The sequence below is a fragment of the Leucopleurus acutus genome (genome assembly GCF_964270905.1).
Source record: "Leucopleurus acutus genome assembly, chromosome: 10".
Lineage (NCBI taxonomy): Eukaryota > Metazoa > Chordata > Mammalia > Artiodactyla > Delphinidae > Leucopleurus > Leucopleurus acutus.
In genome coordinates, this window is record NC_139153.1 from 57,727,696 (window position 1) to 57,752,787 (window position 25,092).

At 39.5% G+C, this 25,092-nt stretch overlaps 1 protein-coding gene across 1 annotated transcript in view; it reads left to right on the forward strand.

The window, feature by feature from the left end:
• The window catches only part of NEK10 (NIMA related kinase 10), a gene marked incomplete at its 3' end in the record, with an annotated part of 310,503 nt that overhangs the window by 238,909 nt on the left and 46,502 nt on the right, over positions 1-25,092 (forward strand). The window contains exons 30-32 of the mRNA XM_082847516.1: positions 6,618-6,655; positions 6,755-6,879; positions 20,368-20,484. Of these exons, the coding sequence (XP_082703642.1) occupies positions 6,618-6,655; positions 6,755-6,879; positions 20,368-20,484 (280 nt within the window). The remainder of the gene's footprint in view (positions 1-6,617; positions 6,656-6,754; positions 6,880-20,367; positions 20,485-25,092) is intronic.

Consider the following 25,092-nt stretch of genomic DNA (forward strand, 5'->3'; position numbering starts at 1 on the left):
TTCCACTATTCTATCTTCCAGGTCACTTATCTGTTTCTCTGCCTCAGTTATTCTGCTGTTGATTCCTTCTAGAGTGTTTTTAATTTCATTTATTGTGCTGTTCCTCATTGTTTGTTTGCTCTTTAGTTCTTCTAGGTCCTTGTTAAACGTTTCTTGTATTTTCTCCATTCTATTTCCAAGATTTTGGATCATCTTTACTATCATTACTCTGAATTCTTTTTCAGGTAGACTGCCTATTCCTTCTTCATTTTTTTGGTTTGGTGGCTTTTTACCTTGCTCCTTATCTGCTGCATATTTCTCTGTCTTCTCATTTTGTTTAACTTACTGTGTTTGGGGTTTCCTTTTCGCAGGCTGCAATTTGTAGCTCCCGTTAATTTGGGTGTCCGCCCACAGTGGGTGAGGTTGGTTCAGTGGCTTGTGTAGGCTTCCTGGTGGAGGGGACTGGTACCTGTGGGTGAGGCTGGATCTTGTCCTTCTGGTGGGAAGGGCCACGTCTGGTAGTGTGTTTTGGGGTGTCTGTGAACTTAATATGACTTTAGGCTGCCTCTCTGCTGATGGGTGGGGTTGTGTTCCTGTCTTGCTCATTGTTTGGCATGGGGCATCCAGCACTGGAGATTGCTGGTCATTGGGTGGAGCTGGGTCTTTGTGTTGAGATGGAGATCTCTGGGAGAGCTCTCACCAAGTGATATTACATAGGTCTGGGAGGTCTCTGGTGGTCCAATGTCCTGGACTTGGCTGTCTCACCTTGGAGGCTCGGGCCCAACACCTGGCTGGAACACCGAGACCCTGCCAGCCACACGGCTCAGAAGAAAAGGAAGAAAAAAAAAACCTGAACAGATAGAACCCCAAGCCAAATGGTAAAAGCAAAACTAAGCAGACAAAATCACTCAAAGAAACAAACACACACACTCATAAAAAGAAAACAATCAAACAACATCAAAAAACGAACAGAGAGAACCCTAGGACAAATGGTAAAACAAACCAAAACAGAAAACATCACACAAAGAAACATACACACACACACTCAGAAGAAGAGAAAAAAGGAGAAAAAAATAATAATAATAAATATTTTTTAAAAAAGGAAGAGAGCAACCAAACCACTAAACAAATCCACCAATGATAGCAAGCACTAAAAACTAAACTAAGAAAAAAAAAATCAGATACATAATGCAAACCCCAAGTTTACAGTTGCTCCCAACATCCACCACCTCAATTTTGGAAACATTCATTGTCTATTCCAGTATTCCACAGATGCAGTGTTTATCAAGTTGATTGTGGGGATTTAATCCACTGCTCCTGAGGCTGCATGGAAAAATTTCCCTTTATCTTCTTTGTTCACACAGCTCCTGGGGTTCAGCTTTAGTTTTGACCCCACCTCTGCATTTAGGCCACCCTCAGACATCTGTTCCTGACAGGAGGGTGTTAAAGCAGTGGCTGATTAGGGCTCTCTTGCTCATTCAGGCCAGGGAGAGGGAGGGGTGCTGTAGTCATAATTGGAATGCAGGGCAAGCCTGTGGTGGCAGAGGCCAGCATGACATTGCAACAGCCTGAGGCATGCCATGGGTTCTCCTGGGGAAATTGTCCCTGGATCATGGGGCCCTGGCAGTGACACGCTGCACAGGCTCTGGGGGTGTTGGGAGTGTGTGTAGTGACCTGCACTTGCACACAGGATTCTTGGTGGCAGCAGTAGCGGTCAATACATGTCTCTGGGGTCTGAGCTGAGAGCTACAGCTCATGCCCACCTCTGGAGTTCACTTATGCAGTGCTTTGTCGTCTATGGGCACACAGAGTAGGAATCCCCTCACCTTGCGTGCCCCAAAACAATGGTCTCTTGCATCTCCAGCAGGTCCAGACTTTTTCCCGGACTCCCTCCAGGCTAGCTTTGGTGCACTAACCCCCTTCACGCTGTCTTCACGCAGCCAACCCCCGTCCTCTCCTTGTGGTCTGACTGCCAAAGCCCGAGTCTCAGCTCTCAGGCCCCACTCACCCCGGTGGGTGAGCAGACAAACATCTCAGGCTAATGAGTGCTGGTCGGCAGTGATCCTCTGTGTGGGAATCTCTCCACTTTGCTGTCTGCACCCCTGTTGCTGCACTCTCCTCTGTGGTGTGGCTCCAAATCTTCCCCACTGCCCACCCCTCGTCCCCGCCAGTGAATGGGCTTCCTAGTGTGTGGGAACGTTTTATCTTTCACAGCTCCCTCTCAGAGGCACAGGTCCCATCCCTATTCTTTTGTCTCTGTTTTTTCTTTTCTCTTTTGCCCTATCCAGGTATGTGGGGATTTTCTTGCCTTTGGGAAAGTCTGAGGTCTTCTGCCAGCGTTCAGTAGGTGTTCTGTAGGAGTTGTTCCATGTGTACATGTATTTTTGATGTATTTGTGGGGAGGAAGGTGATCTACATGTCTTATTCCTCTGCCATCTTGAAGGTCTTCTCATAGCAGAATTTCTTGCCTCAATGTGCTACATGTCTTTAAGAAACCCAAACATCTTTAGTTTCCCCTCATAAGAAGACAAAAGTAGATAAACTTAGACCTGTTTAGCAAGTAGTGTTCCAGTGTTTTATTTTATTTGAAATAACCTGGATGGTCAATAATTCCTATCATTTAATTTAATATAGTAAAACTAAATTTTCAAGTTGCCAAAATCAGGAGAGACTATTTTAGATAAACATTCCCAAAACGCAATTTTTTTAAGTTCAACTAAAGAAACCTCTTATCTCATGTACATTTAATTTATTTAAGATTTAATTATACCAAGTTCTTTTCCTTGCTGACAAATTTGACTCTCAGTATAATGAAAGTATTATTCTTAATACTGATGACTCTAAAGACATGTCTATATTAATTAAATAAACAAACAAGCTTGTTTTTGCTCATTAAGGATTAGTCCTAGATCACATGACCCTGAAATTTATTTTGGCCAGTTTTCTTTATATTTAGAAATATTTAACTTGTAAGCATTTACTTTTCTTTAGGCCAATTAAATACAGCTCATCTACAAGTTACTTTTTATATAAAGACAGATGGAACCAGAGATCTCCTAGCCCCATTTTAAACTTAGTTATGAACCAGGTATTATAATATAAAATACACTGGTTTATAATGGTTGGAATAAGTTAAAAAAAATTTTTAACTTCTCTTTCCCCTTCTCCCTCTCAGTCTCAGGAATTACAGGTGGTCTAGATAAGTGTTTCTGAGAGCCCTCATAGAACATTTACATCTCAAGGTGAGACTGATTTGGAGTCTTAAAGATCTATTTACCTGTCCCCAGGTGACTCAGCTGGAGTCTCAGATGACCCAGTTTGAGTTCTCGACAACTCAATGACAAGGACCCAAAGGTTCTGAGCTACTTGTGGGTCCTCAGATCTCCTGGGGAACCAAAACTGAATTTCCTGAGCTTAGCCTAGAACCATATTTCTTAGGGGTTCTTGTCTCTGAGAGAGGCTTCCGGAGACCAATGGTGGGGAATGACAGGGAGGGGTGGACCCGAAAAAGACATATACACAGATCCAAGCTAACTGATCAAGATGAGAGACAGATTAACACTAAAGACATGCTCTTGGCCTCCTGATTATATCCTGAAGGTGAGAGTGCTTCAGGGATTGTGACTATGGATGATTTACATGTTCCTGGTTGCACGGACGCATGCTTCAGGTCAGCAGGGAAACTAGAGCCAGTCTGCCCTGATCCATGACCAACTTATATTTTCATGGGACTCTCCAAGTGGTGAGCACACTGATGGGTCTTCAGTGCTTGACCTGTGCCCACAATTGTGGCAGAGACTCAAAAGAGCAGTTAGACAAACAAAACCACATAAAACCAAGATCCTTCCAAATTCACTGATGAAGACTTGAAACAAACCAATGACAGAAATTTAAACTAAAGACACAAGAAACAAAGAGGTGATCTTCCTGTGCGGTGGCCTCCAGAGGACTTTGTCCAGCCCAACTCCTCACTCACTTAGCCCTCTGCTAGAACAGAGTTTGTCCAGCTCCTCACTCACCTGGCATTTCTGGCCAGGCAAAACCAGTGACCCTGTGTTGGGCATCCCCAGGACACTACCCTGACCCATGAAAGGTATCCCAATCAAGGATATTTGGGAGGGTTTGTCTTTCCAGATGAGTGCTCCCAGATCAGATGCTTGGCTGTTTTCAGATCTCAGACTTATCCCAGTAGGGCTCGTTGACTCAGAGGTCAAGGGCAAGGGCTAAATCACCCTGTTCTTTTGGCTGGCCACCTGTTGGCCTTGAGTCAGAGAGCCCTCTGGCTGGATTTGTTACCAAATTGGTCACCTGGAGCCACACCAGTGTCCTAGTTCAGGCCGAGGCCCCTAGCCCCCCAAGACCCTAGGGAGGTTCTTTGTGGCTCAGATTCACACAGCCAATAACAAAACCAGTGCTGAGACTGGAATAGTACAAGCTTTATTCAATGGCCAAAGAATGGCACAAATCAACTTCTTTGTCTCACAATCCCTTAGACTCTTCGAGCAACATGGGGGTGTCTCACAGTCCCTCAGACTCTGACCTGACCTCTAAGACTGGAGAAGAGAGGAATGTCTTGCAATTCCTTGGACTCTCAGAGCCAACCTGGCCAGACCAGATTAACTGTGCAGTTCTTGAGTCATTTCTTCTCCCCCGTTGAGATGGGGACAGAACCCTGAAGCTGATTTGTGGGATAAACACCTCTCACCTCTCCAAAGGGACTCTCCAGATCAAGAAGTCCAGAGCAGCTTCTGAGCCCATTCAGCAAGTTGAGGTGCATAGACCTGAAAAATCAGGCACCCTTCCCCTTAGATCCCCCAGCAACATAGACAAATTCACCCGGGTGAACTGCTGCAGCCCACTGCGTTGCCTCTTGGGAGCTGGAGCAACACAAAGGGGTTAGGTGAGAGGTCCCACCAGAGTCATCAAAATTTGTCACCTGCAAACTATGTTCTCCTTTTAGTGGGTGTCAAGTCAAAAGACACAACCAAGACAAAGATCAGGAGAAGGAAGTATTTATTACTTGCAGCAAGTAAGGAGATCACTGGGGATCTTTCCCAAAGCCGTGTCTCCTCAACGTTTAAGATAGTGGGGTCCATGAAGTATTGTGCAGCTGTGTGGCATGTCTGTAAGCCTCAGTCATAATGTTTATGAAGACAATGACTAACATCTTCTACAGAAGTGTCTGGAATGCAATGTCACGTACGGGGGCCACTGGCAACATGTGACTCGAGCCGTTGAACTGTAGCTAGTTTGACTGAGGAACTGAATTTTAAATTTCATTTAAATATTAATGTGTAGTTTGCATTGTATTTCTGTTGGACAGTGCTGGACTTGTCCAGAAGGCTAAGGGGCAGGGCTATGCACTTGCCCTTCCTGATGTATAGCCTTCATGCCAAGATGTGAGTTGCTCCTCAGCCCAGTGCTGAAGCTTCCGCCACACGCATATGGGCACTGCTGAGATTATGCCCCTCTTTGAAAATTTGAGAGAAGGGGGCATCTCTTTTCTTTATTTAAACGTGCCACCTTATTCCAGGTGTTGGGAGAATGTATTACCTATGCAAAATGGCGAGTTTCATTTAATTTTCAAGGCTCTGGAAATATGGGCTGGGAATGAGACACAAAATGTAAATAGAATCAAGAGAGGGCTGGTTTGGTAGGGGATTAGAAGGATGGGAATGGATAGGGAAGGAACTCACAGTTGGATGCACAGATTTTGGTATTATTATAGTAATCGAGTGGTGGGTAGCTGAGTGCCAAATTTGTTATGCTTCATAACTTAGGTATGTGTTTCATGTATGTATCAAAACTTCTGTGATTAAAATGAAAGGGTTGGGGTAAGAAAATTATCAATCATGTTTATTTGTATTTGAGTCCCTATGTTCATTCCAACTCAATATACACACATGTGCCATATGTGAACATGTTTGATGTACTTTTGTTGCATTGTATTAAATTTAAGTATGGTTCTTATCATTTGTCAGGGCACAGATGTTTCTTATTTCATTTTAAAAACTATTAAGAAATTGACTTTAGATTACACTAGAAAAAACAAGCTTGAAGGTTATTTATGGCTGTACTTAGTAGGGTCTAATGACCCTTCCACTAGGTGGAAGCCATGGAGACCAACTTGCAAAATGTTCAGGAAATCCAGAATTTTAGGGTAGGGCAAACAAGTAATGTTAATAGCACTGAGAACTTAAGGAAAAATATAGTCCTCTTAAATGCAAAAATCATCTCATTTCATAAGAAGAGTTATAGTTTCTTCTTTAAGACAGCAGGAGTAAAGCATGGAAAATACTACATAAAAATTTTTAAATGGTTTTGCTTTTTAATACAAAATAAGTATTTTGATTTTAAAAGTAACAAAATCATTCAAGGTACTGTACTAAGATTTAGGCTCGTAATTATTCTTAGAGCTTATAAACAACTGTGATAGGACAAGGTTCTTCCATTTGGTCATAGAATGTCAGGTCTGCTCTGGGTTCACATATGTCTATTTTCTCTCTTTATTAAACTCTTGAGGGCGTCTTGAGGAAAAATAAACCTATATTTTCCTATGTAAACCATAGCGGGGTATAAGCTTTCAGTAAATGTTAGTCAAATCCAAGTTGAATAACTTCTTCTAATTCTGTTTTCAGAGACTTCACTGGTGGAATAGGATCAAGACCAAGGCCAGGTAATTTAGTGTCGGCAGCAATAACATCATACACGCCTCCCTGAAATTCAGTGCAATTCATATTACAGTTTCATATATTTCCCCCTTTTATTTCTTCAGCTTTGCTGCCTCTTTACCTGCTTCTGAAAGTGCCACCCCTCATGCTCAGGGCCCAGGTTAAGGAGCTAGAGGCCGAGTTAGTGATGGGGTGGCAGTCCCATAGCCTTCCCGCTGTGATAACCTTAGTACAGTAACTAGTAACTTTAGTACAGTAACTTTAGTACAGTAACTTTAGTTACTTTAGTACAGTAACTTTAGTTAACTTTAGTTACAGGTAACTTTAGTACAGTCAAGTACTAAAGGTAACTTTAGTATAGTCAACCAGAGAATCTTATTTTATTTGTCCATCATTATTAGCTTGGCATGTTAACAGTATCAAAATGCTTTCTGTATTCACTTATTTGATGAAATATATAGGCTGTTTTACTAAAATTTGTATTTTTGCTTGGTAGGAATGTTAGCCAGTTGAATTTTGATGCTTATAGTGCATACCTACTAACAAAAAAAAGTAACCTTGTTTTACATACGTATTTCTATAAGCTCTACACCTATATGATATGAGTAAGCATATCTTTTCTTCTATCTCTGTTACTCTGACACAGATAATTTTAGTTATTTGTATTTGATTAAAGCAGTGTTATATCACATTGTTTCTGCATATGAGGAAATTTGGGTTACTACTTACAAGTTATTCCACTTTCCAGTAAAACAAAAAATTTTTTTTCTTCATCTTAATGCAAAATGGTTTTTCTGCATATTATAAAAGTCATACTTTTTAAAATGTTGTGGGTAAAATTGGACTATTGGTTGCTTTATCAAATCATAAACAACTGGTACCAGCCCCATCCACTTAGATCACCTTCTCTGCAAATCAGTATTCTTTCCATTATGTATAACCAATAGCTATAGTCCTGTATTGCCTAAGTGCTCTGGAAAAAAATTGTCAGAGATGAGAGAATTTTGTCAAAACCTGGGTATGCTCCCAGGACTATATCTAGTATGTGAACATCATTTTCCATGTGCTATGGCAGAACAAAGGGTGAGAACTATTATTTTAGAGTGCTAAGTGACTGTATTAGAATATGATCTTGCCTATATTGTACTCCTAAAATGTGAACTTCTAGGTTCATATTGTGGTCATACAGCAGTATTTGATGTACCTCCAAACTCCTATAAAACAAATAACCATGAAGCTGTTTCAAGTTAACACTATTAAAAATCCTCTTGTTCTGTCTTTTGATACTAACTAGATTGTATAAATTATTTGATAAGATATTCCTTAGGTTAAATAACAGACTAGTTCTCTGACAACAGAGTTGAAAATTTAGGAATTTCTATACTGAATGGATGAAAATATTAACAGTAATTAACATGGAATCAATGAATGAATAAACACTTTTTACACATATTAATTATTTTAGCTCTATTTCCCTAACCTTTGTCACTTATAGATTACCATGGCACAAATTTGGCTGTATCTGAGTACCATCTATATTACTATTTTCCAAATATCGATTTCTTTAATTTGACTTACTTTCTCAACTTAAAGTTATCTAAAGGGAAGTTTATATTTTTGTTACAAATGGGAAACCAGAATAGCGTCACTTGCCATAATAGGTGACAATTATAAAAAATAAATGCAAATCTAAGCAAAACAATATTATTAAATTCTAGTAGATACTGTTATCTGCTTATCCTGAGATCTGTTTTCTTTGTTATGAAGGAACATTAGCTCATATCTCAAAGATGGTGATGACATACTTGTTCCATACTGAAACTTAACCCTTGACATAATCAGTAGAAAGAAAAGAAAACTGGAAAAGGAATACCTTTTATACCTGATCTACTTACTGTGTAACGTTATGCTTTTAAGTGCCTCTAGCTGCAGGAAACTCAGTTATGTCCAAAAGTTCTCGGGATGAATAATTTTTTAAATTGAAGTATAGTTGGTTTACAATATTATATTAGCTTCAGGTGTACAACATTGATTCTCTATTTTCATAGATTATACTCCACTTAAAGTTATAAAATATTGGCTCTATTTCCTGTGCTGTACATTACATCCTTGTATCTTATTTATTTTATATGTAATAGTTTGTACCTCTTAAACCCTTTCCCCTAATTTGCACCTCCCCCTCTCCCCACTGGTAACCACTAGTTTATTCTCTGTATCTGTAAGTCTATTTCTGTTTTGTTCTATTCATTTGTATGCTTTATTTTTTAGATTCCACATGTAACTGAAAAATACACTGTATTTGTCCTTCTCTGTATGACTTATTTCATTAAGCATAATATTCTCTAGGTCCATCCACATTGCTGAAAATGTCAGAATTTCATTCATTTTTATGGCTGAGTAATATGCCATTGTATATATACACCACATCTTCTTTATCCATTCATCTGTTAGTGGGCAGTTGAGTTGCTTTCACATCTTGGCAATTGTAAATAATGCTATAATGAAATTGGGATGCATACATCTTTTTGAATCAGTGTTTTTGTTTTCTTCAGATATATAATCAGAAGTGGGATTGCTGGATCATATGGTAGTTCTATTTTTAATTTTTTGTGGAAACTCCATGCTGTTTCCCATAGTGGCTGAACCAATTTACACTCCCACCACCAGTGTGCTAGGGTATTTATGTGTTGTCTTTTTGATGATAGCCATTCTGACAGTTGTGAGATGATCTCTCATGGTGGTTTTGATTTGCATTTCCCTGATTAGCAAGGTTGAGCATATTTTCATGTGCCTGTTGGCCAGCTGTGTGTCTTCTATGGAGAAATGTCTATTCAGGTGCTCTGTCCATTTTTAATTTTTTTATATTGAATTTTATGTGTTCTTTATTTATTTTGGATAGTCACCCCTTACCAGACATATCATTTGCAAATATCTTCTCCCATTCAGTAGTCTGTTTTTTCCTTTTGTCTATTGTTTGATTCACTGTGCAAAAGCTTTTAACTTTCATTAGGTCTGATTTGTTTATTTTTGCATTTGTTTGCCTTGTCTGAGTAGACATATTTAAAAAATATTGCTAAGACCTATGTCAAAGTGTGTACTGCCTATGTTTTCTTCTAGTTTTATGGTTTCTAGTCTTACATTTAAGTCTTTAATCTCCATTTTGAGTTTATTTTTGTATATGTTATGAGGAAATGTTCTAATCTCATTGTTTTACATGTAGCTATCCAGTTTTCCCAGCATCATTTGTTGAAGAGATTGTCTTTTCCCCATTATATGTTCTTGCCTCCTTTGTCATAGATTAGGTGACCACATGTGTGTGGGTTTATTTCTGGGCTCTCTACTCAGCTATGTGTCTGTTTTTGTGCCAGTACCATACTGTTTCTGACTACCGTAGCTTTGTAGTATAGTCTGAAGTCAGGGAGCATGATACCTTCAGCTTCATTCTTTTTTCTCAATATTGTTTTGGCTCTTCAGGATCTTTTGTGGTTCTATATATTTTAAAATTATTTGTTCTAGTTCCATGAAAAATGTCATTGGTATTTGATAGGTATTGCATTAAATCTATACATTGCATTGGGTAGTATGGACATTTTAACAATATTATTTCTTCCAATCCATGAGTGCAGGATACTTTTCCATTTTTTTGTATCATCTTCAGTTTCTTTCATCAATGTCTTCTAGCTTTTTGATTATAGGTCTTTCAATTTCTTGGTTAAATTTATTCTGAGATATTTTATTCTTTTTGGTGTGATTATAAATGAGGTTGTTTTCTTAATTTCTCTTTATGATAGTTCATTGTTAGTGTACAGAAAGCAACAGATTTCTGTATATTAATTTTGGTCAGTTCTGTAAAAATAATTTATTGGTTTTGTTGTCTATAGAGTCAAATTAATCAAACAATTGGATATTTTGAATTGGAAAAATGTCTAGGGTCTTTTATGTATATAAAAGAAATAGTCCTTCCCTGTTGAGATAGGGGAAATGATGTTGTATATTTGTGAAAATTAAATCATACCAAAACATATGATGAGAAACTTATTCTTTGTCAAGTTAATAGGGTACATTTTAATGTTATGGATGCTATTTGTGTAGGTCAAATGTAAATTTTGGGGAGTGTCAGTCAAACCCAAATTTAAAATGCAAATGTAATGTCAACTGAGACTATGGCCAACTTTGACTGGATTAACACTGATGTTTCTTCCTCCTTTGCTGGGTTTTTCATTTTTCAGCAGCTAACACCCAGGCACTGAACTAATAGATGGGAATTATTATGCTCTGCATTTTGAATAGAAATTTTCTCTTCATGATTTCCAGGCTCTTAATTATCATACTAGATGACTGAGAATCTATTTTTATACTTGTCTTTTGTTCATAAAGATTACGTCTATGTGAAGTAGTCAATGTTTCATCCAAATATTCCAGAGAGCACAGCTATATTCTAGTTGTCCTTATTATGAGCAACTTTCAGTAGCTTGCTTTCAAGTTAGTTATTAACATAGAATACTTAATACTAGATATCACAATTGCCAAGGTGATTTTTTGTAAATGCCTTCTCTAATTTTATTGTATAACAATTCTTTTAGCATGTGAAATGTGCTTACCAGACTTTAATCAAAACTCTTATAATACTAGTCTACACTATGCAATTTGACATATAATTATATATTTTTCTATATTGTTTGTTGGGATTTGGGTATGTTAGTTATATTTTGCAACCATATTATAAGCATCTTTAGTAAAGTTTGCATATATCTTGAGTATTTCCTCTGAGATCAGGCCCCTGAAAACTACTTATTTTGTAACTGATGCAGACCTACCACTGTTTAAACCCTTGTTTATTCTTGCTATTGAGAGCAACTGAATAAGTAATCTTGTGATTACTTAAAGACTAGGAGGAAAATGATATTTTAATGTTAGACTTCAGATTGGGGAAGAGGTGGGAGATAACACATTTTCTCTATCAGTGATGAATTGCGTCCTAGTTCTTCATGCCAGGCAGGCACTGGGGGAGTGTGGACCAGTTGTAGATTTTTACATATTCTTTGGAGGACAATGTCTTTTCAAAAAGGTACTCAATCTCACAAATTTATTGATGGTTCCAATCCAAGCCTAAGTGCAGACTGCAAATTAGCTGTTAACACAGCCCACAGCACTGCCCCGGGGGTTTCTGCACTGGGACAAGGCTAAATGAAAGGAGGAGAAGAAAGCTACACCACCCTCTGGTAGGAGTAAAGGGAGGTCTATGTGGCTTGGGTGATGATTGTAGCTTAGTGTACAAATAATTGCGTCAATGTAGAAAAGCAGGGCTTTCAAATTCCAAATTGCCATTATTAATGATTACTGAGATTCGAAAAGTGGTTTCAGGACTTCCTTGGTGCTGCAGTGGTTAAGAATCCACCTGCCAATGCAGGGGACATGGGTTCAAACCCTAGTCCAGGAAGATCCCACATGCTGCGGAGCAACTAAGCCCATTGACCACAACTACTGAGCCTTGCTCTAGACCCTGTGAGCCACAACTATTGAGCCTGTGCTCTAGAGCCCATGAGCCACAACTACTGAGCCTGCGTGCTGCAACTACTGAAGCCTGTGTGCCTAGATCCCATGCTCCACAACAAGAGAAGCCACTGCAGTGAGAAGCCCGCCCACTGCAACAAAGAGTAGCCCCCATTCGCCACAACCAGAGAAAGCCTGTGCGCAGCAGCTAAGACCCAACACAGCCAAAAATAATAATATTTATTTATTTATTTATTATTTTTAAAAAGTTGTTTCAGAGTGCTTACAACTACCCTTTGAATTGTTGTCATACAGTAATTTGAGTATTGCAGATGGTGACTGGTGAGTAAATAGTAATGAGAAACAGGCAAGAGGCCTCTTCTGGTTGGACCACCTTCCTGCCCTCCAATACAGCTGAGATCTCATTCATTGTTAATTGACATTCCTCACTGTGGATTCCATAGATTATTTGGGATGTTTTAGATGACATGTTAATTAAAATTTTTAAACTTATTTATTTATAAGTTTCTTATTTATCTATAAGAAGCTACTTATTGTTTCTTACAACATTGGAGTCAAAAAGCACAATTTTTTTTAATTTATTTATTTTTTATTTATTTTTGGCTGTGTTCGGTCTTTGTTGCTGTGCATGGGCTGTCTCTAGTTGCAGCAAGTGGGAGCTACTCTTCATTGCAGTGCACAGGCTTCTCATTGTGGTGGCTTCTGTTGCTGTGGAACACAGGCTCTAGGCACGTGGGCTTCAGTAGTTGTGACATGTGGGCTCAGTAGTTGTGGCTCACGGGCTCTAGAGCACAGGCTCAGTAGCTGTGGCACAAGGACTTAGTTGCTCCGTGGCATATGGGATCTTCCCAGACCAGGGCTCGAACCTGTGTCCCCTGCATTGGCAGGCAGATTCTCAACCACCATGCCATTAGGGAAGCCAAAAAGCACAATTCTTAAAGTTATTTTTTAGCAATAATCCTAGTTTTATTTAAATTCCCTTAATGATGGGACCAGATGGAGGACAGAAGAGCCTGTTCAAGAGCATTTGGAGACAGGGATTTTTATAGTTGTATAAGTATATTTTTATAGTTGTGGAAGTATATATAGTATATATATATATATAGTAAAATAAGTATATATATAGTAAAGAAAAGCTGAAGCAACATTGCTAAATTAAGCATAAGATTGGCAAATTTTCTGTGGGGCAATAAAGGCATATCATTTTTGTGATTAACGTCTTGATTGGCCTATAAAGTCATACCAACATGTCAATTTCTATAGGTTAACCACTAACTCTACAGGACTGTAACTGCCTTCACCTTTATCGGTGTGGATTAAGAGTATTATATTAGAATCAAGTAAAGCTATTAGAAAATGTCGTAACATGATATCAGAGAATCAAGCAATGATTATTTTTTCTGTTTTCCATGATTGAGATAAATTTTTCTTGTCCAGGTAATTGAATGAGAAGAGGGTTCCTATCTTTTCTTTCTGTTCCTTTTAGTTTGATTGGTTAGCTTTTGCATACATAGTGCTGAACACAGTGTATTTTCACAGCACAATATTTTCTTCTTGAGAATTCTGAGCTTCAATAGAGTTGACTTTCAGAGAAAAAAAGGTTCCCTCTAGTAGGAATAAAGGGGGCCAATATGACTTGGTTAGTGATTGTAGCATAGTAGAAGAACAACTAAGTCAATGGATAAGGGCCAAGCTATATGGACTAGGCCAAATGCATGTTATTTTTAGGCCACAAATTCAGGGGAAAAAAAGTCTAACTTTCTATATTTTCCCAAAACTGAACTTAATTTTTATATTAAGCCCCTATTCCACATCTCAGAAAACATAATCAATTAGCCTAAATGCAAATTTCAATGTGTTGGTGATTTCTTTATCATATCAGGCTTAAAGTCAGACAAACAGAATTGCAGTTCTCTTTCTTCTTCTTCTTCCCTGAGTGGTATTTTTGTTCCAAGGATTCAGTTGGCATCATTGTACTGAGGCTTTGAGACTGCCTGTGCTGGTATCTGCTCTGAGTACTGGGTCGGGGTCACCCTTCCACGTTGCTGTCCTGAGAAGTGGGCACAGCCCTCCCTGACTTCCAGCTCCCAGTACACGTTCCCATTTCTGTCTGTGTCCCCTTGACATGAAGGCAGGACTTCTGTGGGGCAAGCTCCTTGCTCTGTCAGCTCACCTTCTCAGGGGTCTGGGAAGGTTAGCCTACTCTTCCACACTCTCTGGGTTTGGAGACTTGGGGGCTGAGCCTCTGACACCCTAGGAAGCTGTCTCTCCTGCCCCATTCCATCCCAGGTCATATGGTGCAGGGAACATCTGCATGGCTAGGACCTCTCAGAGCTCGCTGTGGGAACTGTGCCCCCAGCCTTTCCACTCTTGAATCCCCAAATGTAGAGACTTCTATCAAACATCTCTGCCCTCCTCACTGCCCCCACCAAAGACTTTGCCCAAGTGAGCTGGAATTTGAATCTCTTCTGAGACCTTCTTTCCTTCTCATATGTCTTTGTCCTTCCTCCTCAAAGAAGCTTTATCTTATCCAGGAGGGGCAGGAAGAAGAGTTTGTTCAGCTACAGGTCCTGTGAATCTCTCTGCCTTTTGCTTAGACTAATGCTTTTAAAGTCCAGGAATGTATCCTCTCTGTTCCCTGGTTCCTCTCTACCTCCCCATCTTGGGGCAGTGCTTGCCTCACTCTGCTTCTTGATAACAGGAGGTTCATGAGGTCAAAAGTAAGTGTGGGAAATAATACAACAGTGAATTCTTCACACAGCATCTTGCCATGTGTATTATGTAGTCATTTTAAGGGGATTGGCAACTTTAAATATCCTGAGATTATATATTTTGAAAAAAATAAAGACAGAGAGAATTTGGAATAGGATGAAACTCTAATCCTCACACACACACAAATTAAGCCTGAACAAGATGTGAGATGCATTATGTAAAGGTGATTCAGCCAGCATTCAAGAGTGAAGGACCTCAAAGCGGCCTTGCTTCTTTGGCATTTAAACAGCTTGTTTCTGAAGCTGGAATGAAAGGGAGTGGAAGGAAACTGGTCACCCGGGGTGAAAGGTGCTGAGGCTTTATTGCAGCTTCCTGTTATCTTGTCGGAAGTTCTACCAGGGGCTGGACCATGGGGGGACTAGACCCAGAACCTTGAGTCTCTTCCTAATAATTTCTACTTGATTGTGGAACCATCTATTGGTCTGTGTTGGGAAAGATTCCATGCCCACACCTCCTGGTCATCATCTTCTCTCTCACTTCCCTCTCTCCCACGGAGGGAGTCATTTAACAACTCAGGTCCAAGCTTCGGCCTCTCCTCGGCTCCTGCTCCCCACAGACAGTCACCATGTGCTGCTCCATGCCGGGCCTGACTTAGGCCCTAGGCCTCTTCTCATGAGATCACCTTTCCTGAAATCACCATCTGCTGTGGTCCCTGGCTCCCTCTGCAGATGTACCCAGTACTATACCTTTTCATGGTACTGCACACAGGGAAAACTGAACACTCTGCCGTTCTCCAGATGTGGCACTCACTTAGCTGACTCCTGTCCTTTGCTGAAACTGTTTTTCTACTCAGAAGCTGCCACTCAAATATACCCTCCCTCACACCAAATCCATGTCCTGTGCCTACTGAAAGCCTATTCATTCTTCATGGTCTTCTCAGATGAAATGTTTGCATCAGTTCTCTGTCCTTCAACCGTGGCCCTCTAAATGGACCTCCCATGAACCCCTTGTGAATACAACATTCTTTGTCTAATTTTGCTGCCTTCTATGCACTGGGCACAGAGGTTCATTGCTGAGAATTTGCAGATTTAAGCTACAATTCAGTTACTTTATTTCCTTTTCACAAAAGTAGAGGAAAGAGACCAGAGCAAATCTGTTCACTGTACTTAAATTTAAAAGGTTGTCTTTCAACAGGGCAGTTGGTCCCATATGGAGAAGCCATGTATGTTTTAGCCCCCTTTATAAAAGGAAACTATTTTTTTAACTTTTTCAGGGAGCTCCTGCTCAATACTTTCTCTTCTCCAGTTGTTCAAAAATTCCTGATTCTTAGCAGAAAGAATTCAGAAAAATAGTAGGTTGATACTATATCATGGTCAATTGGGGGAACATGAATAATCCATCTTTTGTTCAATTTGTAGTAATTAACAGTTTCAGAGTTTGTGTTGTGAATTGTGGTTTCAATAGACTGGATATATGATGTAAATCAAGTCTCAAAGAACGAGTAATGGGCAACTAACTTGGCTATTGTAATGTGCCATGAGATAATAAAGCAGATATAGTACACTGCACAGGTTACAAAGACATAATGCTTCCAGTTTATTACTTGTACATGCTTTCCAAAAATATTTGATCCATTAAATGTTCAAAGGTATAGTCAGAACATGTTAAAAGTAGCAACTCCTTTTAAGAAAAAAGTGGTATTTCAGGTGTGGGAAGGAGCATCTATATTATGTTATATTGTCCATAATTTCATGGTCTCCCAGTGACAAGTTAGGAGACTAAGTCAGTGTAGAGTTTAGAGCCCACCTTGTTGCATGTCCCAGTTCTTCAGTCTTGGTTGGACAATCTCGTTAATTTCAGTCATCTATAAAATGGGGATAGAAACAACTACCATTCAGAATAGTTGTGAGGATCACATGAGACTAAATGTGTAAAATCCTTGCCAACACCTCCTCCAGGTCCTCCTACCCACCACCACAGAGGGGAAATGTAGCTGTTTAATGTCATGCTAACTACACAGTAAGCTAGCAAATATAAATTTTTTTACACCCTAAGTAAATTGCCTCTTATAATGAATTTTGTAGTTTCCTTCTAAGTTTTAAAACACTAATTAAGTTCACTATTTTAATAAAAACTGTAAAATGAATATAAAGTATTCCAATGTAAACTTTGATTTTATTTAAATTTTAATGAGACCAAATGCTTTCTATCTTTCACAGTAGGAACCATATAGATATGAATCATGGGCATACTATATATGACTGATGTTGGAATATGATCAGCTTCTATGATGGCTATTTTTTTTTTTTGCCATGCTCCCCAACTTGCAGAATCTTAGTTTTCCAACCAAGGATCCAACCCAGGCCCTTGGCAGTGAGAGCATAGATTCCTAACCACTTGTCCACCCTTTAAATTGAAAAGAAGTAACAAATTAGGTGAAAATACTTTTAACATGTAAAATACAATAAAAGAATTAGTAGTCAGACAATGTAAAGAGCACTTACAAATCAATAAGAAAAAAATGCTTGGGACACAAACAGAAAATCACCAAAGAAGTACAATAACCTCGTCAGCATTCAGATAAACAAAAATAAAACAAAATCAGCTTGACAAAATTGAAAAGTTTGATTATAATGTTGATCACGATATAGAAAAATGGATTCTCTTCTGATCAGAGTGCAAATTGATTCAGCCACTTTAAAATGTATTTGTTAAAATAGGAAATATGTGTATCAAAGGGCCCAGCTATTTAATTTCTCCTTATTTACCCTAAAGACCTCTTGTACTACGCACAGTGAGGCACGCACATATATACCCACTGCAGCATCATTTATAATCATGAGAAATTGAAAAAAAAACTAAGTTCCCATCAAGACGGAAGTGACTAAGAAACTATAATGCATGCAGGACATGTAGTACTGTTCAATAGTGGTCATAAAGAATAAGCTATAACTGGGTGTGTTGATAAAAAAGAATCTCCATGACAGACTGAGAATAAACATTGTAAAACAGTCTTATAATGTGTCACCATTTATTTAAAAAGAGGGAAATAAAGCATGAGATAATACTATAGATTTTCTACAATAGTAGCTTTCAAAGTCTTTTTGGAAGTAAGTCTTTTTGGAAATGACACTTAGTAAGACACACATTTTATATCTCGACTGGGTGGATCCTTACTACATACAATGCACTTTGAAATTTTTATATCCTATTCTATTTCATTTCATGCCATTCCATTCCATTTTTCAAAATGCTGGTCATGACTCATTAAACAGATTTAGGACTCAACTGCAGTTTGAAAAATATTGTTCTGAAGATACACACTGAAGTACGTAAATAGAAAAGTAACTGGAAGGCAACACACCAAGCTGATATCAGAGGTTTCTTCTGGGGAGGTGGCTGATGGGTGGTGGTTCCAGGGACCCTCAAAGTCTCTTCTGTGATACTTAGGTTGTTTTACATTTCTTTGCTTGTTTTACGATGGGCATGTGTAATTACACATTTTAGGATTTATTTTTTAACGAGTAAGCAACCAAAACTATTTTCAAAACTCAAGGACTTACCTTATGGTCAAAGGTCTTAAGGAAAATAATTTTAAGCAATTTTGTATATTGAGTAATTCAGAAGGAACACATTCTAGCTAACTGTCTCTGTTTTTATATCTAGCCACAGATGAATACATTCTTGTGGCAAGGTAGACATCCCACTCAAAATGTCATCACAAATCTAAGAACTCTCTGCCATGCTGTGAGATTTTAACTCATTACCTATGAATGAAAGTCCATATACCAAAAACATAAAGTAATCAACATAAGTGTGATCAAAAGCCGTCCAGTTTCAGAAAATACAAAGTTAGTCTTCCTATAGCAACATCAACTTGGCCACATTAGTTTTGGATATCAGTCTAGACAAACAAATAATTACATTTTAAGAATTATTTCTGCAAAGAAGCACCATTGTAGAAAATATGACATATATACTCTTGGCCATCTCTTCAGGCTGGAGCAGATACTTCCAGCTCTCTGTTTTCTATTTCAGAGCTACCTTAATTCTTTCTGATTTACCTTCACATTTTTACCCTAAGGGTAATTTACTAAACCTCATCTTAATGGCAAGTAATTGTTGCTTAAAAGGAGTTAGACACAGTTCCTAGAGGAGGTAGATCCTTTAAATTGCAAACATTTAAACAGGGTATTAAATGAAGATGAACTAGAGCTAGATGATTTCTTGTGTGAATTTCTTAACAAACTCAGTAAAGATACCCATAAGGAAAATAATATTTCTTTCAATGTTATATTTATTTTCTTTTTTGTGGTTTGTGTCCTAAACATACATTTTGGTATGCTAATAATAAAACAAGTTGGATCTTTTAATGGCCACATTAAATTTTCTCTATAAATGTTTTGAAAACAAGTTTTTATGGTAAAATATGCAAACTTTCTCAGAAAGCATTTATATAAGAATCATTTTTCAAAATCTTAGCTGTTGCTAAAGCAATTATTGTATTCACATTTAATTTCATGTGCTCAAAATTGTCTGGAGGTAAGAAAAGAAGGACTTTGGAAATTTTCTTTAAAAGAGAAATTGGCAAGAAAAACGTTATTTCAGAAAGTATGCTACATGTTATTGGGAGGAAGGGAAAGAGCAGGAATGTGGGAGAGAGAATAATATACATCCACATATCTGAAGTCTCTCTTCTATTTTCTCTAGTGTGGATCTGAGGGTGAGAAGAGGCAAAGGGGACCTTGTGGCTAATACAGGGGTCAAGGCCATTCCTTTAAATAGCTTTACATTCCTCAAAGTTAAGAATGGGCCACTTGTGGCTATGACATGTGAATCTGGGAAAGCAGCTTATATGCAGTTTGATACCAAGCTAGCCTAGAACTGTGAAAGTGATGTGGCTCTGTGATGAGAATTCAGGATAAATTATAGATGTGTCTTATGTAAACCTGAAGAGAAATCTCAGTGAAAATTATAATTTGTAATAATCAAGGGTTGGAAAGTAACATAATTTTCAAACCCTTGATTATTACAAATTATGGTTTTTTTGTTTGCTCTTTAAGATTGCCTATTCACTATTTGCATTTTAGTAGTTTTAATAAAATTAGTTTTATTTGCTACTGAGGACAAATGAATTTAAAAATTTTAAGTGTGATAATCTCTTAACTGCACATATCTGAAGCCCAACTTTTCAATGGCCACAGTATCCAAGACACCACTGACACCTTGTGGCAGCCTGGTGTAATTGCAGGCAAAATTTCCAAGTGATAAACAGTCTTTAAGATGTTACAAATGATAACATTATTATGTTACTTAGAGGTCTAAGAAGTAGAAGGAAAGAATTGTGCATCCCATATCATAAAATATTGAAGTGTAACAAGGTCTCTACATATTTTCTAATTGGTAGGATGAGAGTATTTTTTTTAGAATTTTACCCCATTTTCCACTTAATACCACTTGTGAAGGGGAAAAGGGTCTTGATTAACTGCAGAATTTTTCATCCACAGCATCTGCAGGAATTGCTGTGTCCCAGAGGAAAGTACGTCAGATCAGTGATCCTATTCAGCAGATCTTAATCCAGCTGCACAAAATCATCTACATCACTCAGGTCAGTGTGCTAGCTTTTTATTTCCTTTTTATCTTAAGTACAAGTTTGGTGCTAATATTGGTAAGGAACTACTTTGAGAAACTTTCAGTTCGAGTGATGCTTGTTCTTATTCTCTCCAACTACATATATTTGGGAACACCTTAGCTTAGCAGCAGAGCTGGGAAGGTCATAGGTTAAAAGAAGCAGATAAGTCAGGTTTTCCCTGTGACTCCTAACCTGCTCTTTTACTGCTAGTGCCCAACCAAAAACAAACTTCAACACAAATGGCCCTTTAATATGGGGGTGAAAGTGGGGACAGAGCTGGGCTACAGGAAAGAAAGGAAAGTAGTTCCCTAATCCTGACGAGGCTGGGATAAAACCAAGACCTCTCAAAAAACTGAAAACACAAAATTCAGGATTTTAAAAACTTTTTCTAAATCTCAGTGACCCTTAGGCATTGGGGAAGTAATCACTGGTTACAAATTATTTACAGAAATCTTTCTAACGATAAGGAAGTTGAATGGTCATTTACCAAAGTTAGGTACTGTTAATAAGAAAACAAATTTTGTAGATAAATAAGTGTAGATATTTGGACAAGAAAGTAACTATTATTTTGAAGTTTAAGGCTGTATGTCTTAATATGTAGTTCATTCATCTGTTCATTTTTTCATTTAACATTTAATTACTAGATGCCTACTATGTACCATCCACTATTCTAGGCACTTGAGACATATCAATGAGCAAAACATATAAATATTCCCTCACCCTAAGATTCAGAGACCCAGTCTGATGATTCTGTCAGTTGCCAATTGTGGCAATTCCAATTAAATATTCAGGTACTAGAGAGAAATATCACCAGGCCAGTGGAACAACTGGGCCCATTATAAGTCTAACTTGGGCTAATATGCCTCCCCCCTCAAAGAAGCAAACAAGCAAAAAGAAAAACCATTTTGATTAGTGTACCACGGTGGCATTATAAGACTCTAGGAAATAGAGTCAGTTTATGACTGGTGTCCAGTATTCCCTGAAAGCCTGTGTATTTCCTTCTTCTCTGTGAGCAGTCACCCTAATAGATAGCTGCAGGGCTCTCTGGAGAAGGGTTGGAGGAAATTTTATTTATTTTATATTTATTTTATAAATTTTATTTATTGCATAGGTATAGCAATGTTTCAGGGCCCTTCCTCAAGGAGCCCCAGCTTTCCCACTAATTAAGGGGCATTTGGTCTTTGAATTGACCAACGTCTAGAAACTATTTGAGAGGTGGTGACTCTCAATTGAGGGCAACAGTAACTCAAGTCACATTTTTGAGTTACTAGAGTGTCTTTTCTGTTATATGGATTAAGGAATACTCTAGTAGGATGACCACATGTTTCTTTCCCAAGAGCACCCCGATCAATTAACTACCATCAGAGATCTCTGTGGGCCAGGCATTCTCATTAACAGTAAACATCCCTGCCACCTTTTATGGTAAATGCTCCCAACTTGTCACTGGTGGTCAGGGGCTGCCTCTTGGCCTCTGCTCCCCTGGGATCACATCATCCGCACTGGAACCTTGTACTTTCAGTGTCATATCTGGCCTACAAAGGAGAGCAACTGTAAGGTCTTCAAGGATGCTCGTTCTCCCCTCTCCAATGTGTTTCTCACTGCTTTAGTGAAAGTGAAGCCTAACCTGGCCTCTGTACCCTGACACTGAATTAAATCTTGGACACAGAGTTTTGGGTGAAGTAGAAAAGAATAGCTTTATTGCTTTGCCAGGCAAAGGGGGCCACAGCAGGCTAATGCCATCAAAACTCTGTGTCCCTACCTGGAGTGGGTAGTGAGGAGTTTTATGGGAATGGTTCAAAGCGGGCATCATTAGCTCATGGACATTCTTCTGATTGGTTGGTGGCGAGGTAACTGGGAGTCAGCATCATCAACCTTCTGGTTCCAACCGGTCTGCGGTCTACGTGCTTGTGGGCAGCATACAGTTAACTTCTCCCACCTGGTGGGTGTTTCAGTATCTGCAAAACAGCTCAAAGATATTGTGTGTACCCCTTAATGGGGACCCAGGACCCTTCCCCAAGGCTGAACTATTGTTCCTCTTGACTGCTCCTCCCTTGTCTCTGCATCCCCTCCCTTCCCTAATTAGCAACTGCTTAAATCTGCCAGTTGGAACTCAGGGAAGGTCATGGAGGCTGAATGAAACCTATTGCCTATAATCAAAGAAATGGGGGGCACAGAAAGCCTTTTGTGCCCAGGAGCCCCACAGGGTCCTGTGTGGTATCAAAAGAAATGGCTTCTGAGTGTTCTTGCTAAATGAAATTGGGAAGTGAGTGTGCAGGTCACCCATGGTAAATCTATCCCAGCATTCCTGTCTCTCCAAGCCTTTGAATTTCCTCCTCCACAAGCAAGAGAAGCTCTGGCATTTTATCCTCATTAAATGTAGGCCACCATTGAGTCCAGGTTTTAGTATACCTCCAGCTGCATGAACTAATATACTAAATCTAGACTCTCTAGTAAGCACACACATTTGAATGAATTCAGCTTGATATAGTGCTATATTTCATCCTTCTTGGCCTGACACCCTTAGAATCCACTCCTGCACATGTTCTCTGGGTTGCTGCTGATATGGAATAGCAAAATCTTTTGATTCAATTCTTTTGATGAAGAGCAGATAGGGAAATGTACCAGTTCCCCTGGATCATACTGAGATATGACCCTTGTTGCTGACTTAAAGCTCACTGTTGTGGGTCTTAAGAGGAATGAGCATCCCTTTTTAAGATATTACCCCTCATCTGTCCTAGGTGAGGTTAGTGTAGAGTTTTGAAGCAAAAGAAGTCTTATCTTCTCAGATGCAGGGTTTCAAGCTACTTCCACTGGCAATGATGGCTCAGAGTGAGTTGAGTTTCAAGACTGTCAGTTTTATCTGGGTCCAACAACATGTCCCTACTTGGAGTTTTAGTATCCTAATCTTTTTTTCTAACTTTTGCATGAGAAACTTGGTGAAATGTACATTCAGCTGACATTGTAATTCAGCAACCTGATCAATTAGATTTGTGTTTGATTATCAGCCATACCAGTGCTGTGGTAGCAAGAAATACATTCTATTATGGCTGACATGGAATCTTTCTGGCTCTTAGACTATGAATTGAGCTGAGAGTTAAAGGACCCAGGCTTGTCATATCTCTCTGTAAGTGCCCCAGTGCATCTAAAGGACCCACCCACCCCACCATCCTCGTGGTCTTCATACTGCCTGACAGTCAAGTGTAGCAGCCACTCAAGCTTCCAGGGTACTCGCTTCAGTTGGCTCTTCATCCAGGTGACAACTGACTAACTGTGAGGCCACTGCATGCCATGGATTACTATCATCCTCTGTCCTATTGGCAAACAACCCAACAGTGGGCTCGGTTCCAAGGATACAGTCAAATCAATTTCCAAATGCCATCTCTATGGCTTCTCCTGGACATTCCTGGAACCAAATCTGTTTCAGTGAGGGTCTATTCAGGGGACAGAAACCAAACTGATTTCAACAGGGAAGGTTTCACATAAAGAATTGTTTAAGGGCTTCCCTGGTGGCGCAGTGGTTGGGAGTCTGCCTGCCGACGCAGGGGACACGGGTTCATGCCCTGGTCTGGGAGGGTCCCACGTGCTGCAGAGTGGCTGGGCCCGTGAGCCATGGCCACTAAGCCTGCGTGCCCAGAGCCTGTGCTCCACAATGGGAGAGGCCACAACAGTGAGAGGCCCGAGTACCGCAAAAAAAAAAAAGAATTGTTTAAGAATTACTACTAATAATAGGGTATTATCTACTGAGGAGGGGAAGAGAAATCTAAAGACTATAAGAAGAGCAGATAGGGAAGTCACTACTTATAGGACTGAGGCAGAGCACCCAAGAAAGGAACAAAATAGAAGAGGACACCCTCATCCTGGGCTGAGGTCCAGACCTCACTGGAAAGCCAGAGAAATGTCCTGAGGTACTGTGCTGTAGACTTGCTGGAAATCAGCATGTAAGAGTGGTGTGCTGGGAATTGCCCACTAGGAACTGCCCTCTCTGGGACCAGGGGAGGCTGCCCACTGGTAGGTGCTGCTCCATGGAACTCTCTGGAAAGCTGCCTGCAGGGTTGGTGGCACTGAATCTGGCTGGGGGTGAGCACAGCTGGGGGTCCCCATTCCTACTGACCATTCACTGCTGCCAAACTAAGGCAAGGCAGGAGCATCACTGGAACCAGAAAGACAGGCTCCATCCTCCACTAGTGCCCTCTGCAGAGAGAGCTGAACATCCAGCCAGCTGACAAGGGATATATGTTCCAGTGTCACAAGCAGGGCAATGAAGGTGGATTTGGAGCTGAGAGTAAACAAACTTACAGCTGGCACAGTTAGCCTGGGGGCTCAACAAGGGACTTATTTGGGACCTGCCCACCTCTAACTTCTCACTTTCCCCTTTGACTTCTGCCCAGGCTGGAGAGTAGCCTGGCTCTTATCTATCATATTTGGGTTATTTTTGGGGGTTTAAAAATTTTTTAACCAAATCTGATATTCTTTTCAGTTACCCTGAGGGCCAGCCTTTTGAAGGCTCAAGAGTCTAAAACTGATTACCCTTTTCTCCATTTTCTTCTGTCAACCTTTCCTTTAGGCAATCCTGCAGAACTGTCT